At 41.7% G+C, this 20,727-nt stretch overlaps 2 protein-coding genes across 3 annotated transcripts in view; both read left to right on the top strand.

Annotated features, from left to right (window-relative positions):
- Nucleotides 1–13,042, top strand: part of flna (filamin A, alpha (actin binding protein 280)) — a 46,117-nt gene extending 33,075 nt beyond the window's left edge. Inside the window, exons 23-49 of one of the 2 annotated variants that reach the window (XM_019891374.1) lie at nucleotides 38–356; nucleotides 984–1,157; nucleotides 1,250–1,412; nucleotides 1,503–1,663; nucleotides 2,130–2,297; nucleotides 2,437–2,560; nucleotides 2,625–2,781; nucleotides 2,856–3,045; nucleotides 3,713–3,736; nucleotides 4,159–4,406; nucleotides 4,973–5,047; nucleotides 5,768–5,867; nucleotides 5,944–6,084; nucleotides 6,174–6,302; nucleotides 6,464–6,637; nucleotides 6,757–6,918; nucleotides 7,004–7,207; nucleotides 7,290–7,442; nucleotides 7,524–7,646; nucleotides 7,824–8,090; nucleotides 8,177–8,314; nucleotides 8,792–8,907; nucleotides 10,283–10,415; nucleotides 10,540–10,716; nucleotides 10,801–11,019; nucleotides 11,103–11,300; nucleotides 11,727–13,042. In XM_019891374.1, coding sequence (XP_019746933.1) covers nucleotides 38–356; nucleotides 984–1,157; nucleotides 1,250–1,412; nucleotides 1,503–1,663; nucleotides 2,130–2,297; nucleotides 2,437–2,560; nucleotides 2,625–2,781; nucleotides 2,856–3,045; nucleotides 3,713–3,736; nucleotides 4,159–4,406; nucleotides 4,973–5,047; nucleotides 5,768–5,867; nucleotides 5,944–6,084; nucleotides 6,174–6,302; nucleotides 6,464–6,637; nucleotides 6,757–6,918; nucleotides 7,004–7,207; nucleotides 7,290–7,442; nucleotides 7,524–7,646; nucleotides 7,824–8,090; nucleotides 8,177–8,314; nucleotides 8,792–8,907; nucleotides 10,283–10,415; nucleotides 10,540–10,716; nucleotides 10,801–11,019; nucleotides 11,103–11,300; nucleotides 11,727–11,911 — 4,422 coding nt within the window. In that variant the 3' untranslated portion in view covers nucleotides 11,912–13,042. Of the gene's footprint in view, nucleotides 1–37; nucleotides 357–983; nucleotides 1,158–1,249; nucleotides 1,413–1,502; nucleotides 1,664–2,129; nucleotides 2,298–2,436; nucleotides 2,561–2,624; nucleotides 2,782–2,855; nucleotides 3,046–3,712; nucleotides 3,737–4,158; nucleotides 4,407–4,972; nucleotides 5,048–5,767; nucleotides 5,868–5,943; nucleotides 6,085–6,173; nucleotides 6,303–6,463; nucleotides 6,638–6,756; nucleotides 6,919–7,003; nucleotides 7,208–7,289; nucleotides 7,443–7,523; nucleotides 8,091–8,176; nucleotides 8,315–8,791; nucleotides 8,908–10,282; nucleotides 10,416–10,539; nucleotides 10,717–10,800; nucleotides 11,020–11,102; nucleotides 11,301–11,726 lie in introns of both variants that reach the window. The other variant, XM_019891373.1, reaches the window with a different exon arrangement.
- A 1,559-nt stretch (nucleotides 13,043–14,601) lies between these two features.
- On the top strand, nucleotides 14,602–20,655 carry emd (emerin). Its single transcript, XM_019891470.1, has 7 exons — nucleotides 14,602–14,736; nucleotides 14,894–14,973; nucleotides 15,291–15,386; nucleotides 17,444–17,478; nucleotides 17,588–17,613; nucleotides 19,559–19,618; nucleotides 19,691–20,655. Exons 1-7 carry the CDS (start codon nucleotides 14,636–14,638, stop codon nucleotides 19,869–19,871), a joined length of 579 nt encoding a protein of 192 aa, XP_019747029.1. The 5' UTR covers nucleotides 14,602–14,635; the 3' UTR covers nucleotides 19,872–20,655.
- The last annotated feature ends 72 nt before the right edge of the window (nucleotides 20,656–20,727 follow it).

Here is a 20,727-nt window from a genome sequence, read left to right as displayed (position 1 = left end):
ACCTTAATTGTTTATGCATGTAATCATCTCCCATCAGGTGCGCTGTTCAGGCCCAGGCTTGGAGCGTGCCAAGGTTGGGGAAACGGGGGAGTTCATTGTGGACTGCACCAATGCCGGCCCAGCTGAACTGACCATAGAGATCATTTCTGATGGCGGGACAGAGGCTGAAGTTCATATCCAGGATAACGGGGATGGCACGTACACAATCACCTACATTCCCCTCTATCCTGGCTCATACACTCTGACCATCCGCTACGGTGGCCAGGATGTCCCCAACTTCCCAGCTCGGCTCACTGTGGAGCCAGCTATTGATGCCAGTGGAGTCCGTGTTTTTGGACCAGGAGTGGAAGGCAAAGGTGAAACATGGGGTATTGCACTGGGGGGACATGTAGATATGTTTTTAACCTACAAAGTAAACTTTGCTACCACGGGTTTCACTACCACTTATACTATTCTGTAGTGACTGCTTGAAAACCGTTTTAGTAGTTGGTTTGTCCCATCAGCCACAGATTTTCTTCTTTCCACGGTACAAATAAGAAGCAAGGAAAAAAATCAATTTCCTCTCCAATGATGTAATGATCTGACCAAACACTTTTTCCCCCAAGGCCCTTTTTGATTTGTCTGTAGTAACCACTAATGACCATCTTGTAGATTGACATGCTGTCATTTGTTTGAGGTTGGAGTGAATGACTTCATGAGGAAATAGGCATGCATCATGATTTCTTCAGAACTCTTATAGCTCTAATTACTGACATCGCAATTGATGTACGTCAAGCAGCAGATTTACATCTTGATGAGGTGGCGGTCACAAATTGGTCACAGATGAATGACATGTATTGACTTCAGTGGCTTCATCCAACCTTTATAACACAGGTTATCTTAATGATGCAGTGGGCTATCAACAGGGCATTAAGACATTACATTTGGGCTTGTTGAAATGTATAAAATATTACACAAATTAATTTTTTTCTTTCTTTTTCTAGGAATTTTCCGGGAAGCCACCACTGATTTCACAGTGGATGCTCGAGCTCTTACCCTTTCTGGAGGTGACCACATCAAAACTGTAATTAGCAACCCATCGGGCAGCCATACTGATAGCCTGATCACCGACCTTGGAGATGGGATTTATAATGTGGAGTACACGCCCTACGAGGAGGGTTAGTAGAAACATATAATCTTCCCAGTTTAGAGTCGATGTGTTGTCATTTCAGGTACACAGGATTAAAGATGTTCCCTGTGTATGCTTTAGGCCCACACAATGTGGAGGTCTGCTATGATGGCACACCAGTGCCAAAAAGCCCGTTCCGTGTTGCCGTTACTGAAGGGTGTGATCCGGCCAGAGTACGTGTGCATGGTCCTGGCCTGAAAAGCGGCACGACGAACAAGCCAAACAAGTTTACAGTAGAGACACGGTAAATGGGACCTTAATTGAAAGACTAATCAACAGTTTCACTGCACAGTGAAGTGAGAGCATTCCTGTTTTATATTTATCTTTTTTACAGAGGAGCAGGCACTGGCGGGCTTGGTTTGGCGATGGAAGGTCCTTCAGAGGCCAAAATGTCCTGCACTGATAACAAGGATGGTAGTTGCAGTGTTGAGTATATCCCCTATGAGCCGGGCACATACAACCTCAACGTAACCTATGGAGGACAGCCCATCAATGGTACTAAACTTATCGGGGGGGTGGGGGGAACTACGACTCAATACTTCTGTCGTAGGGGGTGTTTTTGTAGAATGCTGTTTCAGTTGCCATCAATTCATCAGTTTTTAAACATACATGATTCAATAAAAGTTAAGGGAATATCGCTTTCGGGTGTAAATTTTCAGGATAATCCTAAAAAGCACTTTGGCTTTTTCTTAAAAAAAAAAAAGTTCATTATCACCCATCCCTAAAAGTTGACATCCTTAGAAATGTATTGTTCGGTCAACGACCTTTATGGTTTTTGCCGTTCACCTCCCTGTTGGAGAACAAGCTGCGCATTCAACAGTTGGACACAAGATAGTCATGTTTATTCAAAAAGCTTAACATGCCAAGCTTTTTGTGAGTACTGCATTTTAGACAATGGGGAGGAATGTGTGTATGCTACATTTTTGACTTGTCTAAACCTTCTGATGTAATGTATTTGTAGGCAGTCCTTTCTCAGTGCCAGTCATTGACACAGTCGACGGTTCAAAGGTGAAATGCCAAGGTCCAGGCCTTGGCGGCAATGTCAGGGCCAATATTCCGCAGGCCTTTACGGTGGATGCTACCAAAGCGGGAGTGGCCCCACTGCAGGTTCGCGTGCAGGGACCCAAAGGTGTGTGTAGCTTAGTTTTCATGGATTGCAATTAAAATAAAAGCTTATGTTTAACAACATTTAATGTGATATTTTTCAAAAATGACTTGACACTTAACCCCCTGGCTGGGATTGAAAATGGTTTGTTTGCGCATCCTAGGTGTGGTGGAGCCTGCCGAAATTGTGGATAATGGTGACCAAACTCACACAGTCAACTATGTTCCCACAAGAGAGGGACCGTATTCCATTAACATTTTATACGCTGATGAGGAAATCCCACGCAGGTACCACCGTTAGATTGTAATCATAGTAGTCTTCTATGGCACTAAACTAAATCACCTTTTTCAGCCCCTATAAGGTCAAGGTGCTTCCAACTCATGATGCCAGTAAAGTGAGAGCTAGTGGGCCCGGTCTGAACACCACAGGGGTGCCTGCTTCTCTCCCTGTGGAGTTTACCATTGATGCCAAAGATGCAGGGGAAGGACTGTTGGCAGTGCAAATCACTGTGAGTGTGTTAGCATGCAAGACTTACTTTAGTTGAACAAAACGGGAATCGCTGTTGAGTAACTGTATGTGCAGGACCCAGAAGGAAAGCCAAAGAAGGCGAACATCCGTGATAACCACGACGGAACATACCTGGTTTCCTATGTTCCGGACATGACTGGCAGATATACAATCTTGATTAAGTACGGAGGAGACGAGATCCCATATTCACCATATCGCATCCGGGCCCTGCCCACAGGAGATGCCAGCAAATGTACCGTCACAGGTATGCAATGAACATCCGCCGTAGGTTTGCTCTTGCACTTGTGGGTTTGGGCATAAAAGTACATTTCCTTGGATTAAATCCTTTCAGACAGTTTAAAAAATTTAATGGACTATGATTTAAAGGTCAGGTGTGAAGTAAAACAAGTAAACTTGGCCAACCATCTTTTGCGTCATACCTGGGACTAAACGGCATGAGATCACATAGAAAAAGAGTTCCGGCTGTAATAAAGCTGACTTGGATCGCTGATCCCTGCTATGCTGTATTTTCATCATTTGTGACATTGGTGGGAATAGAGCCACAGCCGTTGGCTTGAATTATGGGAAAGTTTGACCTGTACTCAACTTGAGCCCATAAATATCTAATTCTCAGCAGGTTTTACGTAAAACCCAATTCTGCTGCTGCTTCTTTTATGACAACTCTTCATGCATTTATGTTGCATTTCTGTTGCTGTTACACTGCTCCTTGGCCCATTCCCTGCTACACACACACACACACACACACACACACACACCTCCTTGCCTCCCACAGCACTTACCACTTTTTGTTTTTTTTTCCTTATTTGAATTTTAAGAGCACACATTTGCCTCCAATCACCCCACCCCTGACTATCTTGTGTGTGTCACTTTTGTCTTTTGCACATCCTGCTTGTCACCGTTCCCACTATCAGTCTCAATCGGAGGTCACGGTTTAGGTAAGCCAATAGAGCAATTTTGTACTGTAGAGGAACTCAATGTCTTTTAGCATGGAAACAACACTTAAAACCTGGGCTCTAATTCTCTCTTTTTACAACATCTACATTTCCACCCTATATTTTACTGTGCATATATCAGCATTTCATGTGTGCATTTTGCTCACATGCTTATATGGAAACACTAATACTAACTCAGAATAAATTAAGGTTGGCATGCTGAATGACACCTCGGCTAATCAAGCTTCCAGTCTTATATAGAAATATTGTAACAACATTACAAATGTTGGGCAAATAGTTTCTGGATTTAACATGACTAGATTTCATCTTTGACCTATTTTCTTGGTGATAAAATGTGCATGCCAAATAACTACTGTAAGTGTGCAATAGTATGTCATCTATCTGACTATTCTTCAAACCCACAGGTGCCGGTGTTGGCCCAACCATTCAGATTGGGGAACAGACTGTCATCACTGTGGATGCTAAGGCAGCCGGGAAAGGCAAGGTGACCTGCACCGTGTGCACACCCGAGGGTGCCGAGCTGGACGTAGACGTAGTGGAAAACGAGGACGGCACATTCGACATCTTTTACACGGCACCACAGCCTGGCGAGTATGTCATCTGTGTCCGTTTTGGAGGAGAGCACATTCCCAACAGTCCATTCCAAGTCACGGTGAGTGTATTGTTTGGAGGTACATCAGCCCCCTAAGTCGTTTGTAAGCTTTTAGGCCCACAATTTGATGATTAAAAATAAAAAAAGTCAAATCATGGTTCATTCAACATCAGCCACTGGACATTCCTGGCATATGAAAATAGAGTATCCGTAATCATCAATTTTGAAATATTTAAATGTGTTTGCATTGAAATGAAAAACAAATGGCATGTCTTTTCTCACAGAGATTTGGTTTGGAACCACACTTCTTATAAATTAGATCACGTAGAACAAAAACTCTGGTTGGTTTGCGAGTGAGAAGAGAGCATTGGACACAGCTTGCTGACTTTTAGAAACTGGGCTCTGGCCAAAATGGCAAATACACTCTTAGGAACATTTGTTCCAGTAACGTGGTGTATTTGAGGGACAAGGCAAAGAACATAATGAGGGTGCTTAAGGAAAGCATCTTAGAGATGTGCCCCTGGTATGAGTTTCTCCCCACAGAAATATCATCATTGGATCCAGGTGGTGACACATTATTTGACTTCCCTACAAACCTTTCTATTCATCCCCTCCCTCCCCCCCAGGCGCTGGAGGGAGCTCCATCAGACCAGCTCATGCAGCAGTGCCAAATGCCCCAGTACTACGCTCAACAGCCCTGGGTACCTCAATACTCTGTCCCAAACTCTTTAGCATTTTTTTTTTTAAACAAATTGGTCCTACCTCTTATTTCCATTGTCTCTAACCCAACTTCTTTCCTCTTCTGTGTATCATCAAACGTGTCCAGCATCAGTGTGTGCTGTCTCATTGCAGGTGTCTCACCTCTGACAGGCCTTTCTTTCTCCTCTTCCCCAGTGTTCCTCCATTTCATTAACAGGACTCCTAACATGGACAATGCAACAGAGTTTCTCAGTAACAAAGAGACACTGGTCAACACTTAGTTCACTGCCAATTGCTAGACTGTTTCAACTAAGAACTGCAGCACTCAGGATCTAAGTCTCAACGGTTGATAATGAACCACTGTTGCCCAGTGCTCTTTGACTCTTTACTGAAGGGACAAATTATCTGCGTTGACAGTCTTCCATGTGGACGTGTCTTCTGAGTAACTTGATGCTAAACTGTCCTTTGACCTTCCAGTGTTTTAGTCCTCATTTCATTCTCAGTTTCCGTATGTGTTATCATCATCATCATCATCATCATCATCATTCCAATGATCAACATTTTCAATCATTTCATCTCGATGTTTCATTCCATTTTGTTTGTTTGGAGTATAGATAAAAAATCTTGCACTTTGTGGTAATACGCACTGCAGGACAAAAAGTGTGAAATATCCACGCCATCTTCATACACAGAGTGTTAGACCTGTGCTCTCTGTCTCCTAGGCAACAGACAGACCCTTGGGAATGAATGGTCTAGATGTGACAGGGCTCAGGCCATTTGACTTGGTCATCCCATTCACCATTCAAAAAGGAGAGATCACAGGTTGGAAACAGAATAGTAAGGCTGATCTCTTCTTTTGGCCGACATGAATCTCACTGTCGTCTCTCCTAAACTGAAGGTGAAGTCCGAATGCCATCGGGCAAGGTTGCCAAGCCTGACATCACGGACAATAAGGACGGCACTGTTACTGTCAAGTATGCGCCAGTCGAAGCTGGGCTGCATGAGATGGACATAAAATATGACGGCATTCACATCCCTGGTATGCATTTTGTTTTGAGACATTGCATAACATGGCTTTCATGAGAGGTTTGTTCTCTAATGTTACCTTGTCTTCACTGACATTCATAGGAAGTCCTCTACAATTTTATGTGGACTATATGAACAGCGGTAATGTCAGTGCCTATGGTCCTGGCCTCATCCATGGGACCGTCAACAAGCCTGCGGTTTTCACAGTCAATACTAAAGATGCTGGCGAGGGTATGTAGAGCTCAAACAGTGGCTTGACAGTAATGCCACATAGATATATTTTCTATCCCGCCTATCACAGACATGTGACTGAGGACCATTTATGCTAACTCGTTTATTTTTCTAATAGATTGCTCACCCAAAGATTTTTTTTACATGTTTCCTTTTTAAAGGTGGTCTGTCCCTGGCCATTGAGGGCCCATCAAAAGCAGACATCAGCTGCTTGGACAACCAGGATGGGACGTGCAGTGTGTCCTATTTGCCTGTTCTGCCAGGAGACTACAGCATCCTGGTCAAATACAATGACAAGCACATTCCTGGCAGCCCCTTTTCAGCAAAGATTACTGGTAGATAACGTTTTACGAAATAAATTATGCAAATAAATGTACCATAATCTGCAAGTTCAGAGTGGGTTGTAGTTTGCATGGGTGTCAAGTGCATCACCCTGTCTTGTACCTGCCTCCAGGGGACGACTCAATGAGGATGTCTCACCTGAAGGTGGGATCAGCTGCTGACATTCCTCTGGACATTGGAGACTTTGACCTGAGCCAACTGACAGCCTCGCTCACCACACCGTCAGGTCGTGAGGAACCCTGCCTCCTAAAGATGCTGCGTAATGGCCATGTTGGTGAGTGTAACTGTTTTCAACAAACACATTTAAATTTGCTTCTAAATCTCATTCCACGTTCGCATTTTTATTGTCTCTGTTGCAGGCATCTCATTTGTTCCAAAGGAGATTGGAGAACATCTGGTCAACATCAAGAAAAATGGTTGCCACATTCCGAGCAGCCCCATCCCTGTTATGATTAACCAGTCTGAGATTGGAGATGCCAGCCGCGTTCATGTTAGTGGCTTGGGGTTGAGTGAAGCCAGAACATTTGAGCCTGCTGAATTCATCATTGACACTCGTGATGCAGGTACAAGCTTTAAGAACTTTAGAGTTAACATCAGTCATTGAGAAAATACTTGGAAGCGGCCTCACACGTTTAGTCTACTCAGGTTACGGTGGCCTGAGCTTGTCCATTGAAGGACCCAGCAAAGTAGACATCAACACTGAGGACCAGGAAGATGGTACCTGTAAGGTCACATACTGCCCCACTGAACCTGGGAATTACATCATCAATATCAAGTTTGCTGACCAACATGTTCCAGGTAGGAAAATAGGACGGAACTCAACAGTGATGTCAAGAATGGCTAACTAACCTTGGCCATTGGTTGTGATTGCATATACAGGTAGTGCGTTCACAGTAAAGGTTACAGGCGAGGGCAGGATGAAGGAAAGCATCACCAGAAAGAAGAGAGCAGCATCGGTGGCCAATGTTGGCAGCCAGTGTGACCTCAGTCTCAAAATCCCAGGTAGCCAAGAGACTATCTGTAGTGACAAAGTGTGTCTGTGTCAAACTCCTGTTCTTGCGTGCATGTATTTTATTGGTGACCATTTTTTTCAGTACACTGACAGATTGCTCCCATTCTGTCAGAGCATCACCATAGTGTTTCCAATGATTCAAACACTCGACTGTTTTGTTTCTTCAGAGATCAGCATAGCAGACATGGCTGCTCAGGTGACCAGCCCCTCTGGTCAGGTTCACCAGGCAGAAATTATGGAGGGAGAAAACAACACGTACTGCATCCGTTTCGTCCCCACTGAGACGGGTGTGCACACTGTGTGCGTGAAATACAATGGGATGCATGTGCCTGGCAGCCCGTTCCAGTTTACTGTTGGCCCCCTTGGAGAGGGAGGGGCACATAAAGTCCGTGCTGGTGGGCCAGGCCTGGAGAGAGCAGAGGCTGGAGTGCCAGGTTGGTCTGGTGGACGGATATTGTATTCTGATGTTACGCAAGCTTCTGCAACGTGAACCTATCTTGGTCCTTTTGTGTGTGTGAAGCTGAATTTAGTATCTGGACGAGAGAGGCTGGAGCTGGTGGGCTCAGTATTGCTGTGGAGGGCCCGAGCAAGGCCGAAATCGCCTTTGAGGACCGCAAGGATGGCTCTAGTGGTGTGTCTTACATTGTGCAGGAGCCAGGTGAGACAAGAGACGCAGAGCATAAACACTAAATTCGTCTTTTTTTTTGGGGGGGGGGTATATTAAATTTGCAGCATCTATACAGCTACCATAATTGGACCGGATCTGCAGATCATCCCCCAAGCGTTGACTTATGCGGTAGACTACAAAAAAATCTGTAGACCAGGAACAGTAATGCAAATGTAGCATAGTGGGCCCGTTGGCCTTTGTATAACATGCCTGAAGAGATGGCATGCATCTTATTTGTTATGCAGTCAAAGAAAAGTTAAAGCACATGTAAGCATTGTAAAAGCCCAATTCAAGAGTTGAGTCCAATCTGGGGGCATAGAGTTGCCTATTGTAGCAGACAGCAAACATACCTCAAGTTGCAGCATAAACGTGACTGTACTTTGCGTACTGAGTGAAAATTCTTAAGATTTATAAATGTGATTGCCTTTTCAGCTGAATATTTGTGCGTGTGTGTGTGTGTGTGTGTAGGAGACTATGAGGTGTCGATCCGTTTTAATGATGAGCACATCCCTGATAGTCCCTTCATCGTTCCAGTGGCCTCGCCCTCAGATGACGCCCGACGCCTTACTGTTGCCAGTCTTCAGGTGAGGCTCTGAGACACGCACACATGTCCATGTGCAAGCACACGCACGCCAGGCCGCAGTACACTGCCCAAAATGCATCTGCTTGTAAAGTGACCTTCTGTAAAATAGCACTCTGAGGTACTAACAATCTTGAGTCTGTAGAGGGGAAAATGCAACAGTGGACAACTCCAACAGTAGAAGTTGTTGCAAAGCAGAAGTTGGTTAAAGTGGAGCTGGTTAGAAGACTGTTGTTTCAGTAAAGAATTAAGAAAGTTCTATTTGAGTGCTTCAGATGTCCTAAGAGCTGCAGGCCACTCATTAGCAGATGCTGCATTGTTGGGCAGTGCCAAGGGCTTCTGGAATAAGAAAGGACTGTGTGTGTTTCTCGTGCCTCATTCTAAAGGCTCCCAACAGCCCAACTCCTCTCAATGTGCTTACGGGGTGCTAAAGGGTTAAAGAGGTTTGAAATGGGCTGTTTTCTCCTACCCTTCCGCTCATGCATACACTCTATAGAAGTAGGATATGTATCATGACTATAGTGTGAAATAGATTAACTAGTCTTTTTCCTCCTTTTCACTTTGTGTTGAATTCCCGCTTGCCTTTGTACTATATACAGCCTCCTCTTTAACCTTCTTAGCAACCCCCAGGTAAGGTAAAAAAAAAAAATTCTTTTATTTACTATGTGTACGTTTATGGTTTATTTTCATCTAATTTGATCTACTACTGTAAAGCCATAACCCGCAAGGTGATTGTAGTTAATGAAAAATGACTAAAACCAAAATCGAAATAATTTTTTTTTCATTAACAAAATAAAAAACTAGTGCTATTAAATAACTGAAGCGACTTTTTACATTCGCATATCCTTATTCACCATTATAACAAAAAACAGTGTAATTAAAATAATTTTTTTTTCATTAACAAAATAAAAAACTATGGTTATGGTTATGAGTAGTTAGGATAATTTTTGCACTTGCATCAACTGCAACACAAACAATGCAACTTGCATAATTTTTATAAAGCGGTTTGTCTTTACCGTTACGAAAGAAGTGTGCTTCAGTCGGCCACCACACCATCTCATCGTTCTCAAAGAAAAACCTTTACTAATGGTAAAAATGTGTCAATGTTTTGAAAATAAGACTTCAGTGTGGCAGTTTCCACATGGGATACATTTATGCATATAAACCTTTTTTCCTTAATTTCCTTTTACAGTTATTGATCAACTATGAAATAATCCATGTAAACTATATCACCAAAAGTATTCGCTCACCACCACCTAAGGCGTTCAATATGCCAGTCCACCTATTACAGCTTCATCTCAGCTGGGAAGGCTGTTCACAAGGCTTAGGACTGTGTTTATGGGAATGAGTTGAGAGTTTGAGTGTGTTTTGTCGAGCAGGAGTCTGGCTTGAAGGTGAACCAGCCGGCATCATTTGCAGTCAGCTTGAATGGAGCAAAGGGTGTGATCGATGCAAAGGTTCACAGCCCATCAGGAGCGCTGGAGGAGTGTTGTGTTACTGAGATTGACCAAGGTAACCCCCCCCAAAAAAAAAAGTGTTTGAACTCATTTCAACAACTGCTAAGACATTTTGATGTATTGTGGAGAAATCTGGTGTCAACTCCTTCAGTCATTTTGTGTTTTTCTGTCTCCTCTAGATAAGTATGCAGTCCGCTTCATCCCAAGAGAGAATGGCCTCTATCTAATTGATGTGAAGTTCAATGGAAGTCACATCCCTGGTAGTCCATTTAAGATCCGGGTTGGAGAGACTGGCCAGGCCGGAGACCCTGGAATGGTGTCTGCCTATGGGCCAGGCTTGGAAAAAGGCAGCACAGGTAACTACCTGCATGGTCCTGCGTGGAAGAAGAAAATGAGTGCATAAAAGTCCGAACACCAGTCTTACTCTATTGTTGCCACAGGAACGGCATGTGAATTTGTGGTCAACACGAGCAATGCAGGTCCCGGGGCTTTGGCTGTAACTATTGATGGTCCCTCAAAAGTGAAGATGGACTGCGTGGAGTGCTCTGAGGGCTACAAGGTCACATACACTCCAATGGCACCCGGCAGTTATCTCATATCCATTAAGTATGGTGGACCCTACCACATTGTGGGAAGCCCTTTCAAGGCAAAGATCACTGGTAAGAAAGATTTGTTTGTAGCGATTCTACAAATACTTTGACAATTGAGTCTGATTAGATCACTGTGTCCGACCCTTCCCCAGGTTCCAAGCTTGTGTCCAGCCACAGTATGCATGAAACTTCCTCTGTTATGGTTGATCCTGTGAGTCGTGCCATCAGCTCCACTCAGCAAGGTGCTCCTATCCAGTCAGATGCCAGTAAGGTGGTGGCTAAAGGTCTTGGCCTCAACAAAGGCTTTGTTGGTCAGAAGAACAGCTTCAGTGTTGACTGCAGCAAAGCAGGTGTGTCAGAGTCTCTAACCTACCCCAGCAAGCATAACTTATTGTCTTATCAGTATGTCACAATGTCCTGAATTTTGTAGTTTTTACAAGACTTCCTTTTGAACTGGTTACTCTTGATGCACTCGGTATGTTAAAGGTACACTGTACTCACATGAGAGGACAGTGAAGTTTAAAAGTAAAATATGATTTTTTTTTTTCTTGAAATGAATACAGGATCAGATGTTTGAGTAGCCAGCTAGCAATTTTAAAACCTTATTGGGTACTTTTGCTCAACTTAAAATGACCCTCAATTTGAAAATTGAGCACCAATGTTTTTTTTGTTTTTTTTTCCCTAGTTTTCAATCACCTTTTTGTGGTGATCAGTAGGTTATGCAAAACTACCGAGCTAAAACTCACATTGTAATATGTGTGCCTTTGTATCCATAGGTCGGAACATGCTGCTGGTTGGGGTGGATGGCCCCAAAGTTCCCTGTGAGGAGATCCTGGTAAAACATCTGGGCAACCGCCTGTATAATGTCAGCTACCAGCTCAAAGAGAAGGGAGAGTACATCCTGGTGGTCAAATGGGGGGATGATCACATTCCGGGCAGCCCCTTCCATATCGTTGTCTAGAACAAAAGAAAAAAAAGCTTGCACCACCATCAGCAACTTCTCTTACCACTGTTGTAATTGTTTACAGCTCCATGTCCCATCCATGTTATACATTTCTGTCAACCCGATTCCAGTTTATCCAGACCTTTTAGAAAGCCAATCATATCCCAAAGATGCAAATATTCCTCTTTGTTTTCAGCCACAGTCAAATTTCTCCCATTTCTAATAAGCACGGTATCGGGAAGGAGAATAAGGCACCTTTTAATGATTGTGAACTAATAGTTGACTTTACCGTATATTTTTCAATTGAAAATTTTGGCTTGGGCCTAACTCATTCACTGCCATTGATGGCCATGGAAGTCCAAGGTCCAATTTACCCCCCTCCCCTTTTTTTTTAACCTGGGCTACCAGTGAATGACTGTGCATAATGCCTCCCACTGAGGCTGGTCCCATACAGAGGTTTACCTTTTATATGAACAAGAACTGCAATGAAGTGAGAGTGCTCAGTGCGCCTTGCTGTGTTTGATCAAATGACACTCTTTCATTGTCCATATAAAATGTAATTTGCTCATGTTGAACAGGTGTGGTTTTCTTGTGGTGGTGGATGGTAATCGGAAAATGCCTCGTCCGCTCAGTATGGGTGTGTGATGCCTTTTTCTTTTTGATAACACGGTTGTTTTACCTGCTGATAGTGTGACCCAGTTTTAGGCACTGCTGTTATTAAAATGATGCACATTAGAGTAGAGGTCTAATTAAACATTGAATAAAACATTAGATTAACAGGTAGTACTCTAACGCAGAGTTTGTGTCACACGCTCACAACAACAACAATGCTTTTCTGTGTGTTTCATGCCGCTGCATGTTCATTTCTCTGCAAAACGCCCTCAGATTCAGGATAACACCAACCTGATGTGTTGTCTTTTAAAAAGGGAAGAATTTAAAAATGCTGGACGATGTTATGCTTCATCACATTGTTTTCAAAATGGTGACCAAAAAATGTTACTTTTCTCAGTGTTCTCACATTTTTTGTCCCCCACCCCCACACTCCCCATAGCTCTTATCTCTACAAAATCATGACTTTGTCCAGAATAAAAATGCTTTTAAATGTTTGTAAGACAGTATTTTGATACCCAATAAAGTTGTTGTCTAGTATTCTTCTGAGTGTGATGCCTATTTATTCCAATCAACATAAATGTTGGTTTCACATTGCCTTATTTCTAGGCTTCACCTTGTAAATGGAAATATAAAGCATCCATTTCCCAGCTTCCTGTTGATCTGAATGTCAAAGTTATAGAACTTGGTGGTCCTTTTGTAAGAGAATTTTATTTTATTTTTTTAACGTAGTAGTGTAGAGCCTCACGAATATAATTAGTGGACACAGATTTTTGTATGGTATGGTAATGTTACCTACCCACCTAAGGTTTGTAATTGATGGCCCTTGGTTTTCTACGGAGCTCTGTTACGTCTCCGGAATGTTTAGTAAACTAGTTAAGTACGACCGTAACTATTTGCATGAAACCACATTCCATAACCTCCATCGGCCATAAATCTATAGCGTGAGGTCTGGTCTCCCTGTCATCGCAAAAGACTCAACTCATGGCAACCCGGCATGGACACCTGCTAATATGTCTGTTCTCTATCAACGCATGATCCTAAATGTCATAAGCCAGATTAACCCCACTGTCAGTTCTTCAGTGGAAGAAACCAAACTGCCAAAGCCAGGACATCCGCAAATGATCGGAATGTTATCTCGACTGCCTTAGACTGCACGAGGAACAGCCCAATTGCCTGTTGATTACGATTGGAACAATACACTGCTCGTAGTCCTAACAGGGCTTTAAACTTGCTGAGTTTGGAACAACACAAGCCTTATTCCCCGTGCCCCACCCCCTTCCCTGCCACAAATACTGAAAATCCCAAGAGTTATTTGAAAGTAAGCAATGTGAAGATCGTTACAAGAGGGAATCGTTTGTGGTCCTTGGGCGACACACGGAGGACAAAAACTGAAAATGCATACAAATGATCTGTTGAGCTCATTGGATATTTCATACTGTACAGTACTGGAAATTATGCAAGCACACCTTTTGCACACACGTATTCACACACAATAGTTGACCACACACACGATTGCATTCTAATCATAGGCCTACATGAGGTTAAAGCCCACTAAAACACTACTCTGAAAGGCACGTACCTAATGGGAATGGAATACTGTATAATAATCCTTCCACAGCCGTCCTATATTATACCATGGATCTTTTTTAAAAGAACAGAGGCAAAATCATCTCCGAGGGAGCCTGAAAACAGTCTTGACAACTGTGTTTTCATTTGCGCAGGTCCCCGAAGAAACTTATGCTCGTCTTTGAAGGGTCGTGGAAATCTCGAAACAGAAGACTAATATACAAACTAAACATCAGGAACAAAAGTAAGTGAAAAGACAGGTGCGAGAGCTGCACCTGGACAAATACATTTGTCCTTTTTTCTGAAACACTGATTAAGGATTAATCGACCATTTAGTGTTAAGATTGTTGATGTATTTTGAAACGGGTTCAGAATTTGATACAGCCAATTATGATGATGTTCTTAAAAATGTGTGCATGGAAAATGCAAATTCAAAAGAGTCAGAGACGTGGTTCGAAAAGAAACATTTCTAATTCGATCCTAAGGAAAAAATATTTCCAAAATCAAATTCAAACAACTGTGAGTATGAGGTGGCTGATTGGGCCGACCATGTGACGTCTCCCGATGGACACGCCCTACGCCGTCTTCCTTTTCAATCCAAAACTTGTCTGGCTGGGACCATTTTTTTCTCCTTGGCGAAACTTTTTTTCACCTCTGTTTCAAAAGTAAGTTTCTATCTTTTCATATCATTAGCCGATAAGTATTTTGTGGTCGTTCGTTTCGGTTCCCAATCCATGATTTTTTTTCGCTTCTCTAAACTCGCCCATTTACGTATCTATCCATCGAATCTATCAAACGAATATTATCTCTGTCATTGTGCAGAATGTCTTTGAGTGGCAAAAGCGATGAAGAGCTCAGCAAGTTGCTTACCGAGTACGGCATCAAACATGGACCCATAGTTGGTAAGAAATTGATATTTTCAAACTAACTCAAGTCATAAACGTGCTCATTGATTTTCTTCTCTTGTGTAAATTCACTTTTAACAAATGCAACTAGGCTAATTTGTTCCACCTTATGAAGTGCAACAAACATGAAGTAATCAATTTGACTGTAAACGTGTATTCCCCCCTTGCCCTCCCCTCCAATTACTGCACTGCATTTCGTGGTACTACACCGAATGTTCTGCTAACACAATTAAGCCACGTCATTCAGGTTTGTGCAATTTTTGTAGGAGTTTTGAAGTTTGTATTCATAACTGTTGACATGCATCTGTGACTAGACTCTACTCGCAAGTTGTATGTGAAGAAGCTTGAGAGGGCCATGGAAAAACTGCCAGTGAAAACCTCCTCTGATAAGACTTACTACAGAGAGGAAGGTAAGATGCTCCAGTGTTCACTCAATGGGTCGTTTGGAATATGGACAATAACAGGAGATTGAAAACAATTATGTTCTGCTGTTTTAACAGACTTTAACAAATATCAATCCATTCAATGATATTTGGAATAATTCATTCAAGAATCAAAACTTTTGGCATCGTAATTTTGACTGTATATTCCCCATTGAGAAACATTTAATTTGCCATACAATTATACTTGGAAGTTAAACTGTCAGTCTAAAAACAATATGTGAGAAATTGTGTATTTTCACAATGTAAAATGTATTCCCAGTTGTTTTAATGATGTGTGACTTAATATCATCAAAATACCCCAAGGGTGAAGAATTATATCATAATTTGTACTCTTGTATGTAGTCTAAAAAAGTACCCTCTTGCCACTATATTCTTTAGTAATCAAGTATGTCTCATTTATCAGAAGCTAATGCTTTTAGCTAACTCAAAACTGTGCATCCAACCAAATTCAATGCAGCTCTGCTTACCTTTTGGCTTTGACATGGTAGCAGGGATGAGGGACGTGGATGTTTCTGTACGATAATGTTTAGACTGTAGTCTGCCCGTCGATTGAAAGTGGCTCTTGATCTTTGTCCAACTTAGCTGATCATATGAGAGACGCGTTGTGGAGGGTACAAAATAACTATGTAAATGAACCCCCTGTTACATTACAATGACGTGGAAGTGAGTTTTCAGGAATGAATATATTCACTTCATTATTTAATTTTACACTTGATAACCGGGCAAGCATTTCAGACACCCAACTATTTGTAAACAAGCCATTAAAAATTCAATTTTCCATAATATGTCCACTTCTGGAGTAAGGAGGGGTAATTGGTGCACTGATGTGCCTCATACATCTCATTCTGAAATAGTCATCCATGTATAAAATGAAATCAACGCTTAATGTAATGTCAAGCCTTCAAGCAAGACACTTACTGTGACACACTGCCTTTTAATCAAAAGTGACAATCATATGGTAGATAGCAAGGATAGTCTGTGAAGAATCTTCACTCAGTGCTGCTGCTTGTCAAATGTTACCACTATATGAGACTCAAATGCAGGACACCAGTCACAGAAGATGCAAACCAAAGTCCTTTATTCGCATATTTAATACCTGATCAGGCTGAGAGTCTGAAGAAGCCTATGGGAATGAGAATAAAAACAGGAAGTAGATACCTCCTAAAATAAAACCAGTAACAGTGCTAGACATGAGTGAATAGAACAATTAGTCATCTCCAAGTGGCTTGACAATGTAATGTTGTACTTGACTGCTGTGAATGAGTCATCGCACTCCGCGGTAATTTCTGGTGCGCACCTCTCGCGTTCTTTTAGAAAATTTGCCACAAAAAAAGCACACATGCAGAGCAGAGATAATACTTTTCTGCTAGCTGAAATGAGGTCCAATGAGCCTCACTCAATTTGGTAATGTCACCAATCATGACTGTTTGATGTCCAAAATTGTGAGATTGAAGGCCTATTTTTCCTGATAATATTGGGTCAAACTTCAAATGTAGCGAGTTTTGATGCATTCAGCCTTTGAGTTTAATTAAGGTTTGTGTTAGGCTCTGGCTTTCAATCTAAATTTGTGCCTTTCTTTGTCAACGTCTTCTAAAAGGTGACATGATTTTTGTTTTCTCTCAACAATTTAAAGATGTTCCCTTAATTCAACTTCAACTAATTAACATGCTTCACTCAAAATGCGCAATTGTAGCACACTTTTCTGGCACTCCGGAAATTAGTCTGGTTTGAAGCAAATGAGGCTGCACCACCTCCTCTCTTGTTCGGGCCTACGCTGAGTTTGACTTTTGTTACCATGACAACATGTCACATGCTAAGACATGTTATTAAGAGACCTGGGGACTGTTTTATTTCTGTATTCCTTCATTAAATTGTATAAAGTCATGCGTATCATGTCTGCTTTAAGCTTATAAACGGTGAACGTATTCCAAATAAGACTAACCTCTGCTCGGTTGGTGGACCAACAAGTCCAGAAATTAGTGACCACACTGAAAGTGTTCTGATTTGTTTGTATGTCTTCACAGAAGAGGAAATTACGTACGTCACGTACCGTAGCCCGGTGAGTGTAGCAGCTGACCACATATAGATTTGTATTTGTTCCTCACTTCTGTTTTGATAGAAGGTCAGTCATCTTACATTTACATTTCATCCTGCTTTCATTTTCACAGGTCAGACATGAAGGTTATGAAGACATGTGAGTGCACGTGTTACCACACGCATACGCAAGATGCACGGTGTGCTCACACTCACACCTTGTCAGACTATTCTATTGTGTGTCCTGCTGGGTGGAGTCCCATGAAAACCTGCCCGACCAAGTTAGCTTGTGTAACAATTAAGAATGTTAAGGTTACGTCATAGGGTAAAGTTAAGCAGCGCTTCATTGATCTTTCTTTAGTTGACAATTTACTGATGGATAGCATTAGCTTCTAATAAATGTGAGCAAGTATCACGCACACACTTGCCCAATGAGACATTTAATGAAAGCCAGTCTCACCATTGGGCCAGCAGAATATGGGGCAGGATGGAAGAAACAGCTTGTTTTTCTGTAACACTATAAAAGTATGTTCAGTTGAGTATGAACTTAATTTATTCCAAGCCTTCAGTAAAAATGACCATAATTTTCTGTGAATAATTTGCATTGTTTTTTCTGCCAAAATGATCAAAAATGCAGGGGGAGTATTGTACAAGGGGCCAGTGGAAAAAAAAAAAGAGAGAGAGAAATTTTCACATTGTATCGAGGTTTATCAATAACTCTGGGTTCTTAAAAAAAGTGTACTTTCATTCCAAAATTATATGTAATGTATAATGTTACAAATGGATTTCATGAAATAAGTTGTCTCACTTTGTTATATTTCCTGTTTCGGGTGCGGTTGCAACAGATCAGCGAAATAAGAGCTTAGTTGCCTTATATTCCTTATTACTTACCTAATTAATGTTCTTCTGAGTGCTTAGCAAATAACGAAAAGTATGTGCATCTGTGCTTTTTCATGGAGTAATAATAGTCCCTATGGTCGTGGATCAGTTTACAACATTAGCTCATTAGCATTGGCAACAGCGTTTGCTGCACTTAGTTTGCGCCCACAAGGGCGTGGTGTTTGCTATTCAGATTCAGATTCAGATTCAGAAAACTTTATTTATTCCCGTGGGGCAATTAGAGTTGTACGAGAGCGGCTTATTGTAGAGACAGTAGGAGCAAGGAAAGACATAGGATAAGAGTAGCTTAGTAGCTTGCTATTTGCATCTTATAATGTCACCTAACATTGTAACGATTGTTTTTCACTGCCAAATAATGTTTTATTTTACATTTTAAGGTAAAGTAAAGAAATAAAAATCTTACTAAAATTACTAAGAGTGCCAAGTGCCAGACCAACATTTTGTCATTTTAAAAATGATTTGAAAGACCTTCTTTATAGGTACAGTATAGGAAAATAGCATAGTTTTAAATCTGGTTTTAAAAGTATACACGTTTTATTTGTATGATTTGAATATTTATGAATTCATACTATTCATTCTAATAATAAAGGATACCAGCAGATCGGGGGACATATACACAAGTGCAAAGGGGCGGAGGGGTAGCTTTTAAAATGTGATTTTTGAGGACCGTATTCTACTGGGGGCGTTTTATAGAGAAATTACGGTAATCCGTTCCTGCCCCAGAACTACGTCATATTAGCATGCAGCCGCCTAGCAAGGAGTGGACAACGGTGCACCCGGACAGCTCGGGCCTCGGACGACACACCCGAGAGGAGGTGAGCATGCATTGTTGAGACAGCAGGCTGGGAGCGGGACTCAGAAAAACATTTTGAGGGCTTCCTAGTAGAATGATCACTTGTAATTTTCGCTTTCATAGCATCTATACTGAGGACTAATTCAGAGTAAAACAACAACAACAAAAAGATGTGAAACATGTGACGTGTCTGAAAATGTTAGGAAAACCATTTGTTTGCGAACCGGGGCGTTGGTGAACTCTATCTTCTTTTCATTGCATGTCACAGACAGGGTAAGGCACTAGGGAGCTCATTGAAATTATGGAGGGATATGTATTAATATGTCTCCTTAAAAAATAAAAATAATAGTATGAGGCACGTTTTCAGTGTCATTACGATTTCTATAAGAAAGTGAATTGTTTTTCCATCCAGGCTCAGAAGGAGATACAACAATGAACCATATGACGATGAGGAATCAGACGCAGACAAACGGTACGTCTGGAAACTTTTTGCATCACAGCAAATGACTTAATAGACTCGTCGTCACCCCCTCCTGTGCTACAGGCCCATCCTGCGCAAGAGCAGAGCAGCCAATCAGAACGCCGAGCACTCCAAGGAGACCGTCCAATCTGGCTGCAGCATGTGGGGTGTGATAAGAATACTACTGCTACTAGCAGTGGTAGCAGCTGCCTACTACATTTACTGTCACATGACCAAAGACGAAAATCCTTTCAAGCTTCAATGATCGATAAACGACCACTTCAAAGATGCCAGGTCATTTGCAAAACTCAGATCTAGATTGATGAATTCACTGCCAGCCCAGTTGAAAATGAATCCTTGACAACTGTCACGTCAGTGGCAGTTAATAAGTTCACTTGTAAAAAAAAAAAAAAAAAACTGGGCCTTGCTCTTTAACACACTGAGCCTTTAAGATGTAGTGGGTCTGAAAATAATACAGGCCCCTGTCCAAATTTCAAATTGTTGTGACATGAAAAATGAGACCAAGATAAACCATTTTGCAACTTTTTTCCACCATTAATTTGACCTATGACCTGTTAAACTTTTTTTTTTTTCCGAGGGGGAAAAAAATAAAGTTGCATAAATATGGACACCCCCAATCTAACCCTTTGTTGGTGCACCTCTGTCTTATATTAGGGTACTCTCTTTTTGGGTAGAAGTCAGTCGGTGTGGCATGTTTTGATGTGACACCTGCCCAAGTTTGCATTGCAAAATTGCATCAAATCTTTTGGATTCCGCAGGCAATAATCTCTACAACACCCCACAGGTGTTCAATGGAGCTCTTCATAATTCGGTCCACCTTAACTAGGGCCTCATGAAGAAAAATAGCCCCGAAGCGTAACACTACCACCAGTACACTCCAGTGTTGGTAGTTTTGTGTTCATTTGGTGATGAACATTGTTGGGTTTCTGGCAAACATATACCTTTTAGAATTTTAGCACAAAAGGTTGACCTTTCTTTCGTTGGAATATAATTGTTCTACCACATGCATTTGGGACATTTAAGTTTTTTTTTTGTTTGTTTGTTTTTAATTCAAAATCAAGCCTTCGGTGTGTACTGGATCCCATTTAACACTATTTTGT

Source organism: Hippocampus comes, unplaced genomic scaffold, assembly GCF_001891065.2.
Source record: "Hippocampus comes isolate QL1 unplaced genomic scaffold, H_comes_QL1_v1.1 scaffold174, whole genome shotgun sequence".
Taxonomy (NCBI): Eukaryota; Metazoa; Chordata; class Actinopteri; order Syngnathiformes; family Syngnathidae; genus Hippocampus; species Hippocampus comes.
Note: the sequence above shows the minus strand (reverse complement) of the source record. Positions and strands in the feature narration are given on the sequence as shown.

What these genes read in the sequence shown, in the direction of transcription:
- emd (XM_019891470.1), top strand. Translation starts at nt 14,636, where the DNA reads ATGGACACGCCCTACGCCGTCTTCCTTTTCAATCCAAAACTTGTCTGG. An exon ending in ACGTCACGTACCGTAGCCCG is followed by an intron (nt 17,479 to 17,587) that starts GTGAGTGTAGCA and finishes TCATTTTCACAG; the next exon opens with GTCAGACATGAAGGTTATGA. An exon ending in CATGAAGGTTATGAAGACAT is followed by an intron (nt 17,614 to 19,558) that starts GTGAGTGCACGT and finishes TTTTCCATCCAG; the next exon opens with GCTCAGAAGGAGATACAACA.